Source organism: Prunus persica, chromosome G1 (assembly GCF_000346465.2).
Source record: "Prunus persica cultivar Lovell chromosome G1, Prunus_persica_NCBIv2, whole genome shotgun sequence".
NCBI classification, from domain to species: Eukaryota; Viridiplantae; Streptophyta; class Magnoliopsida; order Rosales; family Rosaceae; genus Prunus; species Prunus persica.
In genome coordinates, this window is record NC_034009.1 from 45,628,753 (window position 1) to 45,651,430 (window position 22,678).

Here is a 22,678-nt window from a genome sequence, read left to right on the forward strand (position 1 = left end):
TCTCTACCTAATGCACATTGGCTTGGTTAGAAATCAGTTACTTGAGGCACAATCAATCACAAATTATATATTCTATTGAGTTCTTTTGCAATTTCAATAGTGGCATGCTCACATAATTTCAAAGCTAAGTTAACCAGAGCTTGCTTCGATCGATTTCTAAGGCTAGGTAGTTGTTTAGCAAACATCTTTTTCTGGCACACCCAATGGATCGAGCTTTATTTTATCGGTGTTTGAGTTTCCAGTAGTATTAAGCCTAAAACACCCCGAAAGTGTTGAATTTGAGAGAGTGCTATGGTTATCTTCAATGGCTCATTGGGACATTATTGGCAAGAAAAACGTCATCTCTATAGAGAGTTCCGATAGAGAAGAACAATGGGACAAAACCTAAGTACGTTGGGGTTGATGTGTTGATTCTTCTATGTCACATAATTGACGGGAAGGTTGGAAGGATATTTTTTGAGTTTGAACTTGGTGCTGAGATTGTGAATAATATTTTAACGTTACTCTAATTAGGATTGAATCGAGATTAAACTCGGGTTGGCACCAGAGGCTAGTATTGTGGGAGCTAAGGATCCACAAGTCTAGCAAGAGAAAAAGTATGCATGAAATTCCTTGTACTTCGATTGTGCTTGGACTTTTGGACAGTGATTCTCACCTGAATGTTGGGCACCGTGTTTTATAGGGGCTGAAGGCAGGACTAATGATACGAGAGGAACTGGAGCTGAGGAACTAACAGAACCAATAATCGAGTTTGAGGATCAAAATGTAAATCATGCCAAAATTTTGTTTTTCTTTGTTGTTCAATACGTCATGCCTAAGTTGAAGGACCATATCTCCTAAAAATTATACAACTCGCTTGTGTGCATGTGAACTTTCATTTGCGGATTCAATCGGTATATGTTGCTAGTACTCATTCAATAGGTAATTAACTGCAACGTTGGAAAGGATTTGATATAGGAAACCAAACACCAATACTGGAATGGAATGTCAGATGCATGAAATGAAGATGAAATAACATCCAGCACAAAAAATCTTTTGATCCTCCTGCTCAGATCGGTGACTTAGCAAGATGAAATTTTGATTGAAAAACTGATATGTCAATGAAACCTTTTATTTTTTATTTTTTATTACTTAATACAAGCAGATATTGGGGGAGGGGGGAATCAAACCTAGGACATTGAGTGCAGGCTAAATGCTCTTAAGCACTTGAGATACACGCCCCTTGTGTCAATAAAACTTTTTAAACATTGCAGTCACTGTACAACTAACACAATTTTAAAACGGATGTTATTCAGTAACTCAAACACAAATTACAGCAGATGATCACAAATTTACAGGAGATGCGGCTATTTTCTTTCATTGATGCTTCCTGACATGTCAGATGAAGCCGACGCAGTCTCTTTAATCCACAATACCTAAAAACTTACTCCGGCAAAAGTAGGCATTCTTCTTTGAAAAAATAAAGTTACGGATATTAAATCAGTATCAACATCTCTAAAAATCTGCAGATTCAATGCCTGCTTCAGCTTCAGTCAAGCTTTCGTCATTCTCAACCAACATATAGTCACAAAGCTCTAAGAGCTGATCTGCGAGAGGAGGTATACCTGGATTACGCCCATCATTATATTTGTGAGCATTATAAGTTATCTGCCACACATCGTGCCTGAATTGCTCCCTGCTCTTGTACTCCATTTTCCTCACCTTCTCCCTGATTGTAGACAGATCCATGGGGCGCTCTATGATGTCCAGGTAATCAGGAGCTTCCTTTTTGGATACTGGTTTAAGAAAAAGATACGATACTTCAATTCGATCTTTGAGGGTTTCTATAATACGCTCCAAGATGTTTGCCAGACCAACCTGTAGAAAAAGTATGAAGATAAATAAGAATGCTTTGTACACAGGATATTTGTTATTATACAAGCCTCTTGGAGGTCGATGTGAATATTTTTATACCATCTGTGAACATTGCAATCAATTTATAATGACACACTGTAATTTCTTACAACAAAGAAATTACAAAAGTCATTGGCACCTTTGGCTGTGCATTAATTCATTGCTTGGTGTATGAGAGTTTAGCTTGCACAATTTCAGAAAAGAACAATGGGCCCTTCTCTTCCGCGTTTTGTTTTATTTTCTTACATATTAGAACAAGCATTACCTCATCCCATTCCTATTCTGGGTTTGTAGGTATTCACTAAACAATTACTGAACAGCACTAAAATGCAGTATTGAGACCAGTTAAATAAATCAACTCCAAGAAAGATACGGAAAAAAACAAAAAGGATGTTTGTCTTAGCACATAAATTTAACAGCATTTCTCACCAACGACCCATAAAAACTACATAAATAAACTCCCCCAAAAAGTGATTCGTAATTGCTTCCACTATCTTTAGTGTTTTATTTGAGATGAATATGTTTACTGTTTTATAAGTACAGAGAAATACTAAGTCACACCACAAACAAAACTCTACCAAATAAATTTTGATTAAAAGTCAGTGTGATCCCACTGGAAAACAAGTAATAATTCTAAAAGAACAGTTGCAATTCGTAGTGGGTAGACTGGGTTTGTCCATTTCAACTGATCAATTCCTAAATTTTATCCTGGTGTAGGCTGTGAACTACCACATATTGTAGAATGAATCCGCCACCAGTTGTAATAAAGGTGGCATGTGCGGGGAAAATCTGAATGAACGAAAATAACTTGAAGATAAGCATGAACATATTACCTCTCCCCCTCTACGACGCTTTGTTATTGGGGCAGATTCTCCACCATACCTTCCCAATTCAACAACTGGCCTCCTTTTTGCACCCCGATCTCTTTCTTGCATCCTTTTGTCAAATCTTCTTGCTCGTGAGTCCTCTATATAATCCTCTCTTATCTCAGGCCTTTTCTTCTTCTGTTTGTTCTTCTTCGCTTTCTGGCGTTCTTCTTCTTCCCTCTCTTGTCTGATGACTGCTTCATATCTTCTAATCTCTGCTAGTCTTTCTTGCTCCTCTATCATTCTCATTTCCTCTTCGTAAAGCCTCCTGGCCCTCTCTTCTTTCAATCTCTCTTCATTTCTCCGTTTCTCTTGCTCCTCCCTTGATCTCTTATCATCTCTAGCTTTCTTTTTTGCAGCTTCCTTAGCCAAATACATGTTCTCTTCCTTCCTGTTCTTTTCAGAACTTGTCAATTCAACAATTCTTTTAGTTTTCCTATGTTCAACAGGAGTACTCCCATCCTGACTGACCTGATCTATATCAATAATTTCTTTTGGACGTTTAATTATAATTTTCTTATGATGTTGCTCTCTCTGTGCCTCCATTGATGGTCGTTTAGCAATTAAGGGCTTTTGCGATTCCACCTGGTCTCTATCTGTATTTGCTGGTGGCCGTATAACAATAGTTGGCTTTTGTGATTCGACATGGCCCTTATCTGTATCTGTGGGAGGCCGTATCACAATAGGTGGCTTCTGAGATTCAACAGGTGCATTTTCAGGTTTCATCTTGTTCGATATTATTATCTTGTTCACCTTAAAAGTGGGCTTCCCAGTTTCCGGATCAGATGCCACCGGACGTTCAGAGCTCTCTGTCTCTCCAAGAGCCTGTTTATCAGGAAGCTTTTCAGTTGACCCACATTTGAATTTCAATGGAAGAACCTTTGTACTCAGACCAACGTCAACATCGGAAGCTTCAACCACGGCAATTTTAGTTGCACTTTTAGGTACCAGCTTCTTTGTCGTAGTTTTCTGCTGAGCCTGATTAGATGGATTCAGAGCAGTGATCTTTCCATCTGCTTTATCCAGATCTGGAGTGTCGCTGTGTGTTTCCTGATCTTCACCATACTTGGGGCAGTTCTTGTTTGTTCTCATGTGTCCAGCCTAGGTCATCAAAAAGGTAAACAATCAGTATTAAATTATTAGTCACACTATTAGCAGAATATTACCAAAACTCTAAACTAAACTTATCTGAGTTATATACCTGATGACATGCTCCACATATAAATTTCTCTCGTGCTGATTTCTTCTCCTTATATGTCTGAATTCAAAGAGGTAGTCAAATTAAGAACAATTTCTAAGAGGGGGAAAAGTACAAAAGGTTCCTGGAAAATATTCAAACATCATGCTCTCTGAAAAAAAAAAATTTGAGTCCATATCACAAGAATACTATAACTGGTAAAACCTGGAGAACTTGGCGGGGTTGGAGAAACAGGAGGAGATGGAGTGGCTGGAAGAGGTTTCAGAAGAGGGTTATTTTTGTAACTGCAAAATGAGGAATAATGTCAGTGAGTACATCATTTACATAAGCCTTCCTTTCCCAGTGCAGGCAGTTTCCTTGTATACATTAATCAAAGTATAAAATCAGAAAGAAACAAAAAAGTAAGCAAAAACAGAAAGTATGTGTGGTCAAAAGAAAAAAGGAAAAGCAGTAAGTCGGTAGCAACTTAAGTATTAAAGAAATGCAAAGAAAAAATAAGCACAAAGCACAAAGAAAGAAAAGAAAAGGAACCAGCAGTTTTATAACAAGCTCACTTGCCTTGCCACCATCTCCTGATATCTTCAGTTTCTTATTCATCAGACCAGTATGTGTGATATCATTATTTTTCATTCCTTTAAGTGTTCCGGCCTTTTTTCTTTTAAGAGGATTTTCCACCTGCAACCAAAACACGAACATTACACAGTTCAACCTACATGTATAGGGAAAGAATAGCTTCATGATCAGACATGACGTACATGTTTAAACAAGAAGAGCTGAATTAAAAGATAAAATAAATAAATCAAGACTAAACATGACGAAATGGTGATTCATTCTTACCAGTTTCACATCTCCAACTGGATTATCTTTTGAAGTATAGGATTCATCAGGTTGTGCTGCACCAATTATTTTCTTCGCCCTATCTGCATTTTCGAAGCCATAATTTGTTCTCGACCCAGGAGCCAACCCCAGCTCCTCCCCAGAAACTCTTGTTTTCTTCTTCTTCCTCCTCTCAGTTTCATCTGTGTAACAGCTGTCATGGTCAACCACATATCACAAATAGGAACACAATGACATTCACCAGATAGAATTCAAATTCTCACATGAGCACATTAGAAATTGAGCAATAACCAATATCAGCAGGTCTATTCCCAAATAACAAAACAAAACAAAAGTCACCTAAATATTGATAGGCACAACCAATCCATTTAACAGAACCTACATCAGAAGTAGGAAATACTCAATCTAATATTTTCCGCATAGCACAAACGTAACTAAACAAAAGTAACATAAATATCCTTACCATCCATAAGCAACCTGCATAACTCTGCTGCTTCTGCTGCTTCATCTTCAATCTCCTCTTCTGCCTGAGCCAAGGAAGGGCGCCTTCTCATTTTAAGCCCTTTAACACCATCCAATTTATCATGATTGGATTCATGATCACCTCCTAGCACTTCTTCACATTCTTCTGCATCAAGCAAATTTTCTAAATCCCCAGCAAAGGAATCCAGATCGCTATTATTTCCTTCAGAGTCGCTCTCATTTTCTTCCCCATCTAGAGCTGAAAGACTCTGAACTTGCCGATCCCAAATTTCTTGACACTTCTCCCGGTTCTGCTGCTGTAGCTGAAGGAAGGACATACGCTGGCCACGTGCATATTTACTGATAGTGTTTGCATCAACTTTTACCCCAGATGCAGCTTGCTCACTTGAAAGCTTGCGTATCATTGCAATCCGATGCCATCTAGTCTGTCTCGCAATCAGTTCATCAGAAACACCGAATTTAAGAAGAACCTGGGAATAAGAACACAATTAAAGTCAACATAAAACAATAAATACATCTATATATCCCACAACATTTCCGAAAGGAAACAGAGATGCTAAAACACCCTATTGTACAATGGAAGATAATTTTAAGTTACAAGGGCATAGACCTACTAGCAATTTCTCATGCACACCAGGATATCTTTTTAAAGTCACATAAAATATACTTATTTCTGTCCTACATGTTAACAAGGATAGCAAAGATTTAATTCAAGAAAAAGGTAGAGATGCCCATAAGGGAAGCTAGAAATATAAATTAAGATTCTTAAATAACGTCTTTTTTCTTGACCGTTCAATGAGATTTAGGGCAGCATTAATGCACCTCTCGTGCAGCCTCCATGCTTAATCTGCGTAGATCAGCATCTGTTCCGGTAACAGTGGAACCTCCTCGAGTAGCAGCAGATTTTTTTTTCACCACTGCACTTGACATAGACGCTTTTGGTGCAGCACGAACATAACTAAAACCTAGGCCCCGGCCAGATGGATCACCAACACCAGATATTTCCAAACGCTCAATATTTTCTTTTCCCTTAAAAACAACAAAGAAGATCGTGTAAACAAACAAATAAATGGAAAAGAGGTACTGATGGATGCTAGACTAATTACCTTTTCCGGTCAATTAGCCACGAGAATATGATGCAAATCTCAAAAACAGGATCACAAGTAAAAGTGCACTTGATGAAAAAAAGAAATCATAGAGTCAAAGATATATGTTTACCTGTGTACATGCTACAAAGTTGCTACTCAAGTTCCATGGAGTAATCTGCAGTTCCCTTTCAATGTGTGATGCAGCAGCCAGAGTAATTGCGTCATCAGGGAGACGACTCATTGCAGATGATATGGCAGAGGGATGTGTTTCAGTAATTCCCAAATGTTTGAGCCGGTAAAGACCAGCTTGCATGCTTTCATAGGCACACACCTATACAGCAAAAAGTTAAGAACAAAAAAGATCCATGAGCATCATATCTCTTTGGTCATAACTACTATTTAACCTGCTGAGTTGAGGCGTCAAATTAATAACTTATTGCAATCCATTTCTAAAATTGCAAGACAAAGTATAAAGGATAAACTAGATAAGTTGTTTCCTTCAAGCCATTTATAAACTGTATAGAAGTATTGCTTCAATGTGCCTGAATGACTCTGTGCTAACATGATGAAACAAACGCTTCATGCTATTCAACTAAGTGTCCATCAGAAATTCAAGAATTAATCACACTTTGAATGTTTATTAAGCCAAACTTTGGCCGCCAAAGCATATGCATTTAGATGAGATTAGATTTTGGTGAAGAACAATCATTAGAAGAATTCAATTATTAGGGGACAACATTAGGAATAACGATGGATTTCTATGAAGCATCCACAAACAAGAATGTTCGATCGATTTAACTTAACAAAAGCAGAAAAGCAAAAGATTTGAAGTGTAACTCACCTCTTCTGGCTTCACCATATTTCTTAATTCATCCTCTGAGAAAATTCGGAAGTTGCGTTTCTTAACCCACATCCATTGTCCATTTGATCCCCTCTGGAAATGTTGCATATCCATTCAGAATGATAAGTTGAGTAAAGAACAGTAAACAATAAAATAATAATAATATATCAAAAGAGAATTGAGCAAAAAGAAAGTGCCTGCAAATTTGCATGTTCCTTCAGCTTCTTCCGAAGAAAGGCTTCAGATAGATAAGGAAATTGTGAAGGTAGCTCGTCTGAGCGGATACAAGGAAGAAAATGGCGCTTTTCGGCAGCACGGAACTCTCGGCACATGTAGACTAAGAGCCTGTTAATCATATAAGTTTGAAGATTCTTAGTTCCAGGAGACATTACCTCCATGAGAGGTTCCTGCAAACAACAGTAGGAGAACAACTCAGATTCAACAATATATGTTCTGGAAAGATTGTCTCTTAATACACATAGATCTACTGAAATTGTTATTGACTGGCAGTGCACAATTTAGACACAATTAATCTACTAATATTCCAATATGGAAAAGCAAACAAACAAAATAAAACCACAATGGAACCAAGTAACGGATATCGACCTAGAGAATCGTATTACAAAATCCAGGATATATACTAAAACACTCAGACAAACGAACTCAGACAAACGAAAAGCTTTCACTTTATGGTAGCGTCACGTTTTCCGCTAAACCCACGAACATCAATTTCACATAGAATTTGAAGTTTCAGTTGGAAGGCAGAAAATGTCATCTCCTTCAGTTACACTTCTCCACAAGTAGCAAACATCACTTCACAACAGCTAGCAAATCCATCCTAATAACTGAGAATGCGTTCTCTGCAGCAACCGACACCCATAAAGCTGACTAAAATCTCACTCGACTGCTCAGTTTTTCCACTCCAACCCCATTCTAATCCTCAAAAATACAAAGACTAGATGGAGGCTCTGACCATTAACAAATTATCAGCAAAAGTTTAAATCATTTCTATAGCATGCAACTACCTATTTATATGTTCTTATCATATGACGAAAAGTCACTACCTGCACCACCAACATTACTTTTACATTATAAAGAGTACCTCAGAAAGAAGGTTCTTTTCATTTTCTTTGTCAAATAAACAATCAATTAGCCTCCTAAGATTCCTCTTTTTACTTACTCACAATGGCATACAATCCCTCTGAGTTTGATACTTGTAGTTGGGTCCATTCCAAATAGTTCATGATGTTTCGTGGTTAAAAATGACTTATCCTGCTACCCGAGCACAATTGTCTAAGTAATCCAACGAGAACCTCAGAAAAAAGACGGCATTTTCCTTCATAAGAAACATGCTTTCACTAATATAAAGAAACGTTACAAAACATGAACGAAACAAGATATAAAAAAATATAAAATAAAAAACAGCAACACTCCAATTATAAAACAAAGCCTGAAAGAAATATCCAGATACTTTGGAGATACCAACATTCAAAGGGAAGGTCAAAAGCGAACTCTATCCCACAAAAGATCCCTCAAATATCCTTTTACTCCACTCTATCCACATCACCCAAAAAATTACCACCACAGCACATCTCCCCAAAGCTATACCTCTCCCAATTCAGCACAAGAAGCCAGAGTATCCCAATTCACTTGGGCCTCCGTAAACAATCTTCTCCACAAGGACAATTTAATGGGGCAACAAAGCAGTACGTCATCCAAAATTTCAGTAGAATTTTGCACATCACACCAATGGGGATAGAGGCACCAGTATTGGTCGTCTTCTCGAATAAACAAATAATTCACCTATCCTAGAGCTATAATCCAAGCTAACACCTGTACTACAGGAGGTACTTTGGCCTTCGAAATACGTGAGGGGCTGAAAAGAGAAAGAGAAGAGTTGTCCAACAATTTTTTTGAATAAGATGTATAAGAGAATACTACCGAAGACTCCAACTTCCATAATCTTCTACCCGGGCTAGATGGAACCAAACAAATGTTTCTAAGACAACCAATAACTCAGTTAGCTTCCCCCTTCATGCTCCTTAAAATTTCCATGAAAGCCAAAGTCCCAACTCAGAGGAGAAGTAGAAGAATCTACACACAAGCTTACAATAGAACATTATGGAAACAAGGTAAACTGTATACGCAAGGAAAAGGAGTGGATACAGCCGTTTCTCCCACCCAGCACTCATCCCAAAACATCAATTAAGAAATCAAGCAAGGAACGTTGAGACATTCTGTCCAAGGGCTTGAACCCCTCTAATCACAACAATAGAATCACACCTATTTTCTTTTTGGTGAAGAATCACACCTATTTTATGACAGAAACCAAAGGAGCCCCGCGCTCTTGTTCAAACCTCCATAATCATTTTCCATGAAGACTTTCATTTCTACTTACCATATTCCCAACAACTAACCTCATATTTCAAACACCTGGGACACCAGATCCCATTTGACCAAATGGTCTTTTCTACCTTCCAATATTCCTTGCCATAGAAACTTCCTCATCAAGCTTCCCAATTTTTCTCCAAGCTAACAGGACTAAAAAAAGTGGAATATAGATAGGCATGCAGCAAAGAACTGATTGAAAAAGTGTTAGTCTTTTTCACCTCCAGATAAAAAAGGCTAAATAAGTACCAACGGAAGGTTCTCACCCCGTCGCCTACATTGTTCTCCGACAATGTGCGCTGGACAAAAGGAGCCACCATTCTCTTTCTTTCTTCAATCGCTTTGATCTGACGCTGCCGCTGGAAACTCATAGCCAGAAGATGCAAGACGAGGACGATATATCTACATTAACATAATCTGTCTTCTCGTCTTCATAAGATCGGTTTGTATCAGTAATTCAAGCGGTCAGATCAATGTTCAACGAATGGCACACAGGGTCTCACATTTTCTCCAACTTCTTCCCCATTGGATCCCACAAACTAATTGCCATAGGATTAACCCCAAGTGGCAGCACTAAATATTTCATAGGCCACTTATCCACCTCACAACCAAAGGCCAATTCTAACTCCCTTACTTTTCTTGCATGTGTATTTATCCCTGCAGTTGAACATTTGCCTCTATTTATCTTCAAACCAGAAACAGCACTGAAAACTTCTAGTACTGACATAAAGTTTCTCAAATTTTGATCCCCCCCCCTCCAAAAGGGAAAAAAATTGTATCTTCCATAAACTACATATGCAAGATCTCCATTTCTTGCCTACCAACTACCAATCCCCTTTCATATTCATCTCCTTTGCTCTTTCCACGAATCTACTCAAACCATCCACCACCATAGTAAACAAAGAAGAAGAAAGTATCTCCTTGGCTTAACCTTTTGATGCTCCAAATTTAAGGCTTGGTCTTCCATTAATTAAAATTGGAATCTTATCTCAATTCAAAACCCCCTTTCCACTTCTTCCAAATAGCATAAATCCTTTTTGTTCTAAAGAAAAATCCACTCCCTCCCTTATGGGCTGTATTTGACTCATCTATTGAGCACACCCAGACATGAGGGAGAATGTTGTATGGATTGTTGGGTTGTGAGCTTGATATATATTCAAGGACGCATTTCCCAATGGCTCGGACATTGAGAACCCACACTGGCTTAACAGCTCATCCAAAAACAAGTAAATGTTACATTTATGTTCTGTTTGAATTATTATGTAATATGTGTTACGTCAGAACTATGAAAATGCAACAAAGTACTAAAATGCATACAAGAAAATCACTTTTTTATAATCAAACAAGGACATGAGTAAAGCCAAGCACCAACAACTTGCATCAGTATCCTGTAAATCACCAACAGCAACCCAAGAGAACAAAATAAAAATATTGGAGGATTATGCAATGAAGGGTATTGCTATTACAAACCTGTTGGCCAACAACATTAAGTTTGTCAATGCGTCTAATTGAAAGCTTTCCCTTTGCAGAACGAACCAACAAATAATCAGTTGATGGCACCTTATGAGAAAATACAGGAGCTCTATACATGTTTGTTTCAAGCGATGACTGACTGCAACCAGCTTTTGTATCTCCAAGAAAAGGTGATTTATCAGCAGGATTTAGTGAGATGACATGTCCCAAACTGTTGCTGTCACTGCGTAACAAAGAACCAGTTTGATCATCTGGGGCTGATTTTTGATAATAAGTGCACAATCTTGCACCCATACCAGCATTGCTCAAAAGTAAAGGTCTTTCCTCACAGTACCTGCAAAGAAAATAAATCAAATTAGTTTGGTATGGTCACCTCCATATCTGTACAGTTGAAAAAAAAGAAGTTATGCTTGTCCAAAAAGAAAAACCAAGGAACAATACACTTTTTTTTTTTTTTTTGAAAGGCAACAGACATATACCAAAGTAGAAAATCTAATTACAAAGAGTGGATAAGGAATCCAAAATCCGAAGAGAAAACAGAAAATACAAAAAAAAAAAAAAAAAAAAAAAGGGGGAGTTATAAAGCTCAAACTTGAAAAATCTAATCAAACATTAAAGAAGAATGAGAATATCCCTAAAATCAACCAAAACCAATGCCCACAGAGCTGCCCAGAACCTCCTCACTCTTTCCCAGTACATCATCAAAACAATAAATTCATTTAACTGCCCTTATTAGTCCCTAGAAATTGATGTCAACATAAGATATCAGCTTCCTGAATTTGTGATTCAGCACAACTTTTGGTGCTTGGAATATCATAAACCTTGTAGTTGTAGAAATCAAGAAAACTACTTTAATGATCCTTCATACTCTTAAGATTGATAACTTGTCCTACGATTCCATAAAATAAAGCAATGAAAGACATCATTTCATACTTTTAAGATTGATAAGTTGTCCAAAGAACAAACAATTCAATTGCAAGATACAAAGCGAAGCATCAATCTGACACTTACTGTCATACAAAACAATGAAGGCGATCACAATAAGAACAGCATCGGAAGAATATCACAATAACCATCAAACAAACCCACTCATACAGGGGAAAGGGGAAACAACATAAAAGGTTTAAAACAGGTCTTTGAAGTTGCTTACTCCATTAGAAACACATGACCATCTTTCACAGAAAGGTCAGATTTCTTCTTAAATGCTCCAGGAGGCCGCAAAGATTTATTCTCACCAGGAATCTTTTGTGCCTTTGGCAACAAGTATATTTTTGTACGAACAAGATGAAGCAAAGAATTTGGTTGAACATTCTGGGCTGCAAGAGATTTATCATCTTCAAGTTCCTTCCCTAAATAAAACAACTTCACAGTTTCGGATGGCTTAAAATCTACAAAATCAAGAATACTGAGTCAGCTTTTAAACTTCTCCACATACTTCAAAAGAATTCATCAATTAAAAAACTTAAACATAAATACACAAGACAAACACATTAAAATGAGAGGGGTCAACCTAGCTTTTTTGAAGCTTTTGATTTAACAGAAGAGACTGTTTCCTCAGCATCCACATGAAGCTTACTTCCTTTCCCACCCAAGCTCTTTATGATAATTTTCATTGGTCCTTGAGTGGGGAGCTTCCCTCGTTCTTTTACAGCCACTTCATTGTCATGGGGATACCATAAAGATTTTGGTCGGTGAAAATTAGCCACACACTTACTGCAAAAAAGTTATTTTTTTGAGAAATCTCAAAAACCTTGCAAGACTTACTCTATTATCATATAACAAAACGAAATTACAGTTTAGCTGTGATTCATATTTCTTTCCTATGCATGACCCAGTATAGTTAACAGTACTTGTGCAGATAAGCACTGTTTTCCAAACAGAGCCAAGTCACTATAAACCATGACATACTGATAAAGTAAAAACAACATTCAAACAAAATAAAGAATGCAAGCAGCAGTATCAGAACAAATAAAGAAAAATTAGGGAATATATAACAATCCATCTTACTTGCTTAACCTCAGTTTCATTGTCTGTAACATCAGGGCAGGTTGTGAGTGATAAATCTTTATGCCCTGCACTGTGCGTCTTTTAGAATTTGATTTCAGTTGCTGAGAAGTTTTCCTATTTGAATAGTGTTTATCATTAGCAACATATCGCCAACCAAATTGACCTCCGTGACCTGGCAGCTCAAAAGAATCCCCATTGCTCAAGTTTACCGGGCGAGTCACAATCATGGCCCCTGAATGAAGCCTAAGATGTTCACTTTCCTTGTTATCCAAAATCTCAAAAAGCATTTGCTCATCTTGAAGATCGAGGATAAGTTTTGGCTTTCCAGTAGGCATATCTGGGTCCCAAATTATCTGGTCTAACCAGGATCCTTTTAGCATGTCTCTATTCTGTGAAGTGAGTTTGCTAAATTCCCTCACAGCATCGCTCTGATGAAGCTTCTCACCGACACTCTCCATTGTACCATCTGTATGGTCATCCACTTCAAATCGAGATTCTAGCCTTAAAAGTTGGGGATGGCATCTGCTTTCCGAGACAGGAAGACATAAAAGTTCTGATGAATTTCTTGAGCCAAAAGGCTCCAATAGACTACATGAGCTATGCAGCACAACAGCATGATCCTTCTCATAAGGTTCTTTTGGGGGCTCTAACAGAATATTTTGTGACCCACTATCAGGTTCTGTTTCACTATTAATTGAAAATTCATCAGGTCCCGAAATTTCACAACTCTCATCAGAATTGTCACTTGCTACAGGAGAATTGCCCCAAACAATTCCTTCTTCCCAGTCTAGTTGATCAAGAGGATAAAATTTTGAACACAAAGGTGACTGCCTTCCCACAGAAATATCATAAATTTGATCCTCTTTCAATGGTTCTGCATTGAGACAGGAGTCCTTTATTGGCCCGTCATCCAGCAGAGCGACTGAATTAGCCGCTTTTAGAACACCAAACTTTGCATTTTCCGAGTCAGTGTCATTGAGTGCTGAGATGTCATATTTCATTGCATCTGCCTGTTTCAAAGATTGCAATCCGTGACTAGATCCTTTTAAGAATGCCTCTTCATCCTCTTCAATGATATCCGAAACATCCATGGATTTGTACCTATCTGAAAGGATGTTGGTTTAATTCTGTAAACAGTACTAAAAATAAAACTAGATGAAGCAATAAGATACAAACCAAAACTAGAAGACCTGTCTAACAGGAAGATAACCTAAAATGCAACTAAAATTTGACCCATAAGAAAGCAAAAAATGTAAACATAATTTTTAACATAACATATGCTTTGAGACAGTAGTTTGCTGCCATTAAGATATGTAATTTCTGTCCTAGCAATTTTATCCTTGGAGGCATCAAGGAGGATTCCATATATATGCAACATACCTTTAGGAACAGAGTATCTGTGTTCTCTTTTCTCCGCCTTCTTCAAGGGCACATGAATACCAAAGATTTCCGAGAATCTTAAGATCACCAATCCATCTTCTATGCATAGAACTGGCAGCGGAGTGGCACTTTTATCTGAAAGCGCTTCCTGTAATGGCCAAGAGAGATGTAAACATCAATGAAGACTAATAGAATAGTGAGAAGCACTGTCAAGATGCAATTCAGTTAAAGAACGAGCAGCAATACATGTTCCCTCAACTAGATGACAAAGAAATCACTTGCATTCACAAATTAGCTGTCTCCTTACATCAGGTATAGCATGTCAAAGAAATTAGAGAACAAATATAGACATAGGACAAAATACAAATGTAGTCTAGTACGCATTGCTTAGGAAACAATATAATTGTATCCACGATCATGTCCCCAACTTGTCAGAGAAAATGTTTTTCTTGGTAGGAAACAGAATGAACATACATGACAATGAAAACAATTCTTTCTTTACAAGTAACATGTCAGAATAAATAATATCCGAGAGCAAGAATTGATATGCAACTTTTTATACATATTATCACAAACAGACCTGAAACTCTTCTACATGAGCATCCAAATTTTCAGAGTCCAAACCACCAATTTGATAATCATCCTCAGAATATTTTTCTCCTTTAGAATCCCCTGCAAGACAACCTATCAAATTATACAACTACATTTAAGATGTATCTTTTCCATCCACAACTATGAGCAAGATCGATATATGTGATCTAGGTAAACACTGATGAATGCATGGTGTAAAAGTTAGCAACTAACAGAAAACTTTAACTGAGAGAACACCTGGTAAAGAGATAGTTTCAACATCAACGTTTTTTTCAACCACCTCATGTTCCACTTCCTGTTCAATTTCTTCATCGTAATCTTCATCATCAAACACAGAATGTGTGAGCTCCAAAGTAGCCAATGAAACTTGAGCAGAAAGATAATCCTTTCTGGGCAACAAATGGTCCTCCTCAGTAGCAGCTTGAATCTCAGGTCCCTCAAAATCCTCATCAATATCAAAATAATTCACTGCATTTTCAGCCTTCTCATCATAATCTGTCATAAGAGAACACAATGAGTGCATACTCACAAAATAAGAATGTGAACGATGAACTTATTTTTTATTTCCACCTCATTTATTAGAGAATGAGAGCGTGAGACTGACAGACAGACTGGCTAAGGTCAAATACAACACAGAGAATATTAGAATCACCATAGCTTCACCCAGTGGAGAAGTCAAATTGTACAATGTACAGCCTTAAAGAACAGGTATCACAAAAATTTATCTGAGGTTAAACATCTCAGCAACACACTAGAAACAAATTTATCGCATTTGCTGCGACATTTTTATGCCCCTTAGCACAGAATCCATCTTCCACGAGAGGCAAATGGCCACTCAAGGAGCAAATTAGAAGATCAAGGGTATATCCTAGAATGCCAGGAATTAAATATTTCATATGCATAAAGTGCTAAAACGACAAATTAAATAAGACTGAAGTAATGGTTATAATTGTGAAATTGCATCCAAGGTTTTCTGGGTGGTACAAAATTGGAAGAAGGAAAATCAGAATTATCACCTAAAAACTAAATAAAATATACAAAAAGCATCATAGTGTATTCACAAATGAATTGCGAGGGTGTAAATATAGTGCATTAGCAAAATAAATTGAGAGAGAGTAATCATAGTGCAGTCACAAATAAATCTAGAAAGAGTGATAATCGTGCATTCGCTAGATTCCTTTGTTCTTAAAATGATATTGCTTGATTGCCAATAAAAGAAATTGTAAGACAAATATAACAAATAGATATGAATTGGGACCGGGGGAGGCGGGAGGGGAGGAGTCACTAGCAAAACATCAAAAAATTGCATGAGATCGTTTTTCAAGGCTCACAATATTCACCTTCTTCAACAGCATCAGTTGATGTTTGTGGTGATTTTACTGACAGCTAAAAATCAAACAAAAAATTTACATATCAGGGAAGAGAGTTAAAAAGAAGGGTAGGAGAAAGCACAAGTAAAGGAATAAGAGAGTTCCATAAAATAAAAAAAATTTAAAATTTTAAAAAGCAAGTGCCAAAAAAGCAATTATAACTCCCTTAAATATAATAAGAAATTCATGACAATGGGCCCCAAGATAATATTTATGACTACCAAATAGAGCAAAAGACCTAAAGAAATGGATGAGAAATCCATACATCTATGCCTGTTATAGACGGACCCAGCTTGTCAGCAAGTGCAGCGAGGTGTTCCTTTGCATCCTGTGGTTTCAGCATCAAGATTACATCACTAAACTAGAACTCAATTTAAAAGTGTAAATGCATAAATGAGAACACTCATGAATATCTAAATGGATGATTATTGCTGATAAACCCAAAATTTTAAATATATATATATGGAAGAATAAATAATAATAATAATAATAATAATAATAATAATAATAATAATAAGAGAGAGAGGAAGCAAGATCATTATTAAAACATTATTGCAAGCTCAAAATGCAAGAAATAGAGCCGAGTTTAAACACTTCAAAACATGAGGGCGAGTGCTCTTCAACAGGTAGACAATGATGCAAATTGTTGAATGTCCCAGAATTAATAATTTGCAGTGGACCAAGAAATCTTAAAATATATTTCAATTTCATGGCAACGGCTACTTGCATGTCAGCTTTAGAAGACATGCCAGAAATTTAGTTTCTTGTTCATGCTTTTCTTGTAGAACAAGCAGTATCTGAAGTGCTGTGATATATTATTTGGTAATACGTTCGATTATACAAATGTTAAAATATTTGTGTTTGTTTTTCTTGGACTGTCAGTCAAAACTTATAGGCATTCAAATAGGCATGTGTATATTAGGGAATTTGGGAAGACGAAGAGGTCTAAAAGAATGAATTAGTTTCTTTCAAGATACTCGGATTCTCCCTTACATGACCCCAATAAAATGAAAGGCTTATAGCCTTAGAACATAACATTAGATTTCCAATGTGTCTTGTTCAGTTGGGGTGGCCGAATGGCTACTGTGTACTTCCTCTAGAGAAAATTCAATCCCATTCAAGCAGAACAAGATAGTTAGAGCGGAATGCTATGCATTCTGCTCCAGCAGCTCAAACTGTTTCATAGTTTAAGTTATGATTTTGAGCCCTTTTTTGTCCTTGTTCTTCCCAGGTTAGCCTCAGTCTTATGGGGTATTTAAAGTTACGGTTAGAGCCTTTTAGGGTCTGTTTGGTTTAGGGTTTAGGTTTGTGGTGAGAAAGGGTGTGTTTAGGTTTCTCTATTGAGTGCTTCCATGGGAAAAGAGAGATTATCCTGTGTGAGGGAGACCCAAAACGTTCTTTGTTGTTATCTTCTTTTATGCTCCCTTTGGATGATTTATTTGGATTCATATGGCCCGTGGATGTGGCCCAACTTGGGGTGAACCACGTAAATTGGTGTTCATTTTGTCTATGATCTATTTTGTTGTTGGGCACAGCCCACAGGAGCTTAGATTTGGAATTCCCTAACAATTCCAAGTAGGTTGACTCATCGCACATGCATTTCTATGGCCATCCATAACTTGTCAAATCTATTTCAAGCTTCAATAATTGTAAGCAAGTACTTCTTGTTACTTATTTGTTTGTTTCACCACAGTTAAACCCAAAATTAAATGAAACCCAAAATTAAATGAGAGGGGGGGAAGTAAGGTTACCTCGTCAAGGTAATCGGCATCAAGACCACCAGAGTCATTGACATTGCCAAACATAAATCCAAGAAATCGACTACCCCTGCCAGCCTCCTCATATTCTTCCTCATCATCTACCAAAACAAAAAAATTTGAGATCACACTTGATATGCAAAACTATAAGCAATAGCAAATAAGACTTGAACTACAAAGGTCAAAAAAAATTAAAATTGCAAATGTGTATTTTATAAATTCACAACATTGCAGACAAGGAAAAATTGAGATATCCAAATAAAAGGCAGGAAAACTTGCCAATATCTTTACAAAGGGGGGTGTCTAGCTCTTTCTTCCATTTACTCATAGACAAGTTTGGTGCATCAGCTTGAGAGGGGAGAATTGGAATATATAACTATAACTTTGTTAATATTTGTAATTGTGTGTGTACTCAAAGTGCTATCATTGAAGCAAGCATGGAGAGAGTAGTTAACCTTTCTCATTAGAAGGAAACACCACACCACGCAATTCAATGTACCAGCAATATACATAGCACACAAAGTTGTACAACTCGAAAGGAAATAATACTTTACTGAATGAATCAATAAAAGGCACCAACGACCGTGTACATACAGCTAAAAAGAACAGAAACACAACTAAGAAAAACTTAGAACTTGGAATGAGAAAAACAAATTCCCTAGGATCAACAGCCAGTACCAGTAAGTCGTTACCCCCCTGCTCTAGTCCAAGGCAATTTTTTATTCCTTTCAACTCTGAGTTCAACCTTTTTTAACATAACAAAGAGCGAGCAAAAAAATGCATTTTGAGTTAAACATCCAACTTACCTTCATCCCTTCCATCTTGGGAACCACCATCTGAATCATGGCCCATGTTGTAACAGCTCTGCAATAACCCTAAAGAAAATTCAAAATCTTGAAATTAGATTATAAATTTATAGCAGCCATTGCCCAACCTATTCCACTATCACCAACCACCACACCCACCACCCAATTGAACCACCACGTCAAACCCAATTGAACCACCACTGTCAAACCAAATTGAAGCTCCACATCAAACACAATCGAACCCAATTGAAGGGGATGAAGATCTGCGACTCTGAAGGGGAAAATAGAGAGAGAGCCAAGAATAGAGAACTGGTGAGAGGAGTGGGAACCAGAGAAGTTGGGAGGGAGATAGAGAAACGGAGAGAACAAAAACAAAGAGATGAGAGAAAAACAGAGGAGATGTGATTTGGGTGGGTTTTGGAGAGAGGGAAAAGAAGGTGGGGGGACGTACTGGGAAGGAGGGTTGTTTTTTTGTAATTTTTTTTTCTTTTGCTAAGGCGAGGTGTTGAGGTTGTTTCTTTTTAATTTTTTAAAATAATTCTAATTTTATTATTGTTTTACATTGGATTTTTTTTTTTTTTAATTTAGATAAGACTAGGGTGATTTTATTTGGGATCCGGATTCTTTATTATGATTTTTTTTGTCGTGATCTGCTTGTCTTTCGTCCTACACATACCACCTCATTAAAATTTAATCTAACCATGTTTGGTATGCTTCATTGTGCCTCACTGACTGAATTAGGTTAAATAATACTTGAAACTCATGGTAAGGAAGGAGATTATCTTAAATGAGATTATATAGTCCAATAGTTAAAAAAGGCCCGAACCCGTACAGCTAATATAGTGAACCCAAAATTGGGTTCGCAAAATAGGACGCTCAGGGGTCGTTTGGTACGGCGGACTGTCATGGACTGGACTAAATCCTGGGACTGTCTTGGATTAGCTCGGATTGGCCTAATCTGGATTAAGTACTGACCTGCGTTTGGTGATGCGTCGGACTAAGAAGCTGGATTGTAAAAATAGTGAAAACCCATATTTGGTACTGTGTTGGACTAAAAAAATTATTTAAATATTTAAAATTAATTTGGGATTTTGACCTAAAACTAAATAAATACTACAAAGAAACCAATGAGATATGTATAATTTATTATATAAAAAAAAATTAAAATATTTTTTAAAGACAAATTATCTTTATCTTTTATCTTTTATCTTTTATCTTTTTTCTATTTTTCTTTCTTTCTTCCTTTTCTCTCCTTCTCTTTTCTTCTTCCTTCCCAGCCCTGTTTCTTTTTTCTCTTTTCTTTCTCCCTCCCGATCTCTCTCTGGTTCTCTCCTTTTTTTCTCCAATACTGACACAACATTGGTATCCCTTTTTTTTTTATTTTTTATATTCCCCTCCCAAACCTTTCTCTGCTTCCCTCTCATTTTCTCTCTATTCTTCCCCCTTCTTCCCCCCGCCCCCCTTCCTTTTTTTGTTGTTGTTGTCGTTACAGAGGGGGTAAACGCCCCAAAACAAAAACAATTAAATATGACAAGGGGAGGTCTGGCAGGACCTTGAGCATCAACATCTAAAATGGCTCTAAGGAAGGCAGGAGTTTCTTCAAAAACATCGAGGCCATGATTAAACTTGTGATTGGCAACCAAGGTCTCTTGTTCCCTTTGAAGTCACAGATCCTCATCTTCTTCGAAGTCACAAATCTCCATTTGGTTTCACTGAGCCACGATCAATGGTTGGTAATTTTTCGAAAGGTTCAATTGGGTTGTGGTTCCACTGGGTTTGATTTGGTGGTGGTTGATTCAAGTGGTTGAGTTTGAATTGGTGGTGGTTGGTTGGTGTGACTGGGTTTATGGTGGTGATAATTCTAGGTGAAGAAGAAGAAGAAATTGATTCTTGAAGCTTGGATATGGATTTGGTCTTGCGATTGGATTAGTCGGACTTGCGCGTCAAAATAGCACGCTCGCTATTTTGCGAACTGCATTTCAGCCTCTCTGTATAAGGAGAGCGAGTGAGGAGGTTTTTTAACTATTGGACTCCACAATCCCATTTAACTTAGTTCCCCATTTTACCAAACATAGGTTTCAAGGCTTATTTAGCATAGTCCTGTCTAGTGAGGCACACCAAACACACCCTCACTGTTTTGAACACGCGAGTCCGACTTCCTTATCGCTTAACCCCACCACAGATCCAATCGACGAAACACAGTGCCCAGTGCTCCATCCTGGATTTCTTCTCAGAACGATCCACCCACCAGCATAACCCAGAACCATCTCTCTTCGCCATCTGAGTCCAATTCGTAGCAACTCCAGAGAAAAAAGAAAAGCAGAAAATAATGAAACTAGAAACAGAGATAAGAAAAAAGGAAAAAAGAAGAAAAGAAAAGAGGAAAAAATCTGGGTCTGTGTACTTATGATACTGCTCCTATTTGGGTAGCTTTCTTACTTGCTGATGATGTTATGGGGTGTTTAGAAATCGCTTGATCTGTGTTGAATCGGCGTAGTTCGTTTTCATTCGAACACACCCTTAGTTGCGCTCAGACAATGAAGAAGGCGGTGCTGGAAAAAATGGAGCCATCTTGCTACTGTTGCCAAATTGCTCATCTTGAATTACAGGGTATGATGCCCTACTTGGTGGAGACCCACAAAAAAATGGTGGCGATGAAGCCAGTTGGTTACTGGATCTCTCCTCACAATTGAGGAAAAAGAAAAAAAAAAAAACCAGAACAGAAAGAAAAGATGCAGAAGAGGAGAATAAATAAAAGAGAGAAAAATAAGAATAAATAAGAATAAATACTTTTTTTTTTTTTTTTAAACACGGAGAGAGTAAGAGAGCGCTTGATAGGAGTGGGGCTCTTTTTCAATTCTTTTTTTTTTTTTGGGTAACTCTTTTTTAATATTCACTATTTTAATATTTAAATTAATTAAAAATTAAACATAAATAAATAATTATACAACCCAACTCTTTTTCAATTCACACGGGTTGGGTTGTATAATTATTTATTTATGTTTAATTTTTAATTAATTTAAATATTAAAATAATTATTTTTTAGTTCGACACAACACCAAACATAGGTATTCACTATTTTTATAATTTAGCTTCTTAGTCCGACGCAACACCAAACGTAAGTCAGTACTTAATCCAACTTAAGCCAATCCGAATTAATCCAAGACAGTCCCAGAATTTAGTTCCGTCCATAATAATCCGCCGTACCAAACAACCCAAGGAATTTAAACTGAACACATCATACGTCTGTTTTTTCCTCTTCTTCATTTTGTCTCCCACTCCTCTCATTCATCTATTCTCCTCCCAAACGCCATCGTTGTTAGTTTCGTCAGATACAGGCAAAGGCAAAGAGAGGGAAAATTGAGTCTTGGAGTGTTCTTTTATATAGAACGTAGAACTTTTTTTTGGACGAATGGGCAGTAGTACTTGGAGTCACGTTTGATTTGGTCTAAGGAGGTTTTAGTTTTTTAATTTTACTCAACAAACTAATTATATTCTCAAGTTTTGGCACGTTTAGTTTTAATTACAAAATAATAGAATTAAGTAATACAACTAGTTAACAATATTAATGAATTGAAGAAAATGTTTAAGACGTTGATCAAATTACAAAGATATGCGAATTTTCTTCCAACGAACATATGGGAATTTGCTTCCAACTAAAAAAGCATTACATTAAATCTTCCCATGAAATCCCAGCAAC

General features: G+C 37.1%; 1 protein-coding gene and 1 long non-coding RNA gene across 3 annotated transcripts; both read right to left on the reverse strand.

The window, feature by feature from the left end:
* On the reverse strand, positions 1,096-19,914 carry LOC18792393 (transcription initiation factor TFIID subunit 1). Of its 2 annotated transcripts, XM_020555092.1 has the most exons (22): positions 19,138-19,914; positions 18,979-19,047; positions 18,167-18,273; positions 16,681-16,743; positions 16,386-16,431; positions 15,283-15,540; positions 15,035-15,126; positions 14,455-14,602; positions 13,075-14,179; positions 12,578-12,780; positions 12,218-12,455; positions 11,065-11,401; positions 7,404-7,613; positions 7,207-7,299; positions 6,496-6,696; positions 6,100-6,306; positions 5,258-5,747; positions 4,795-4,976; positions 4,516-4,632; positions 3,961-4,017; positions 2,727-3,860; positions 1,096-1,857 (listed from the first exon to the last, which is right to left on the reverse strand). In XM_020555092.1, exons 2-22 carry the CDS (start codon positions 19,022-19,024, stop codon positions 1,495-1,497), a joined length of 5,697 nt encoding a protein of 1,898 aa, XP_020410681.1. In that variant the 5' UTR covers positions 19,025-19,047; positions 19,138-19,914; the 3' UTR covers positions 1,096-1,494. The 2 variants fall into 2 exon arrangements, with proteins under 2 accessions (XP_020410681.1, XP_020410682.1); XM_020555093.1 differs by lacking the exons at positions 15,035-15,126; positions 15,283-15,540; positions 16,386-16,431; ... (2 more) ...; positions 18,979-19,047; positions 19,138-19,914 and having other exon boundaries at positions 13,075-14,175; positions 14,455-14,558.
* Positions 20,341-22,012, reverse strand: LOC18793897. Its single transcript, XR_002269748.1, has 2 exons — positions 21,383-22,012; positions 20,341-21,278 (listed from the first exon to the last, which is right to left on the reverse strand). It is a non-coding gene; the product is annotated as an uncharacterized LOC18793897 (long non-coding RNA).

Excerpts from the sequence above, each read along its gene's own strand:
- LOC18792393 (XM_020555092.1), bottom strand. The coding sequence starts at position 19,024 with ATGGGCCATGATTCAGATGGTGGTTCCCAAGATGGAAGGGATGAAG. Across the intron at positions 18,274-18,978 it reads CCAAGATGGAAGGGATGAAG|ATGATGAGGAAGAATATGAG; the intron begins GTAAGTTGGATG and ends TTGTTTTGGTAG. Across the intron at positions 6,307-6,495 it reads ACTTTGTAGCATGTACACAG|GGAAAAGAAAATATTGAGCG; the intron begins GTAAACATATAT and ends GTTGTTTTTAAG.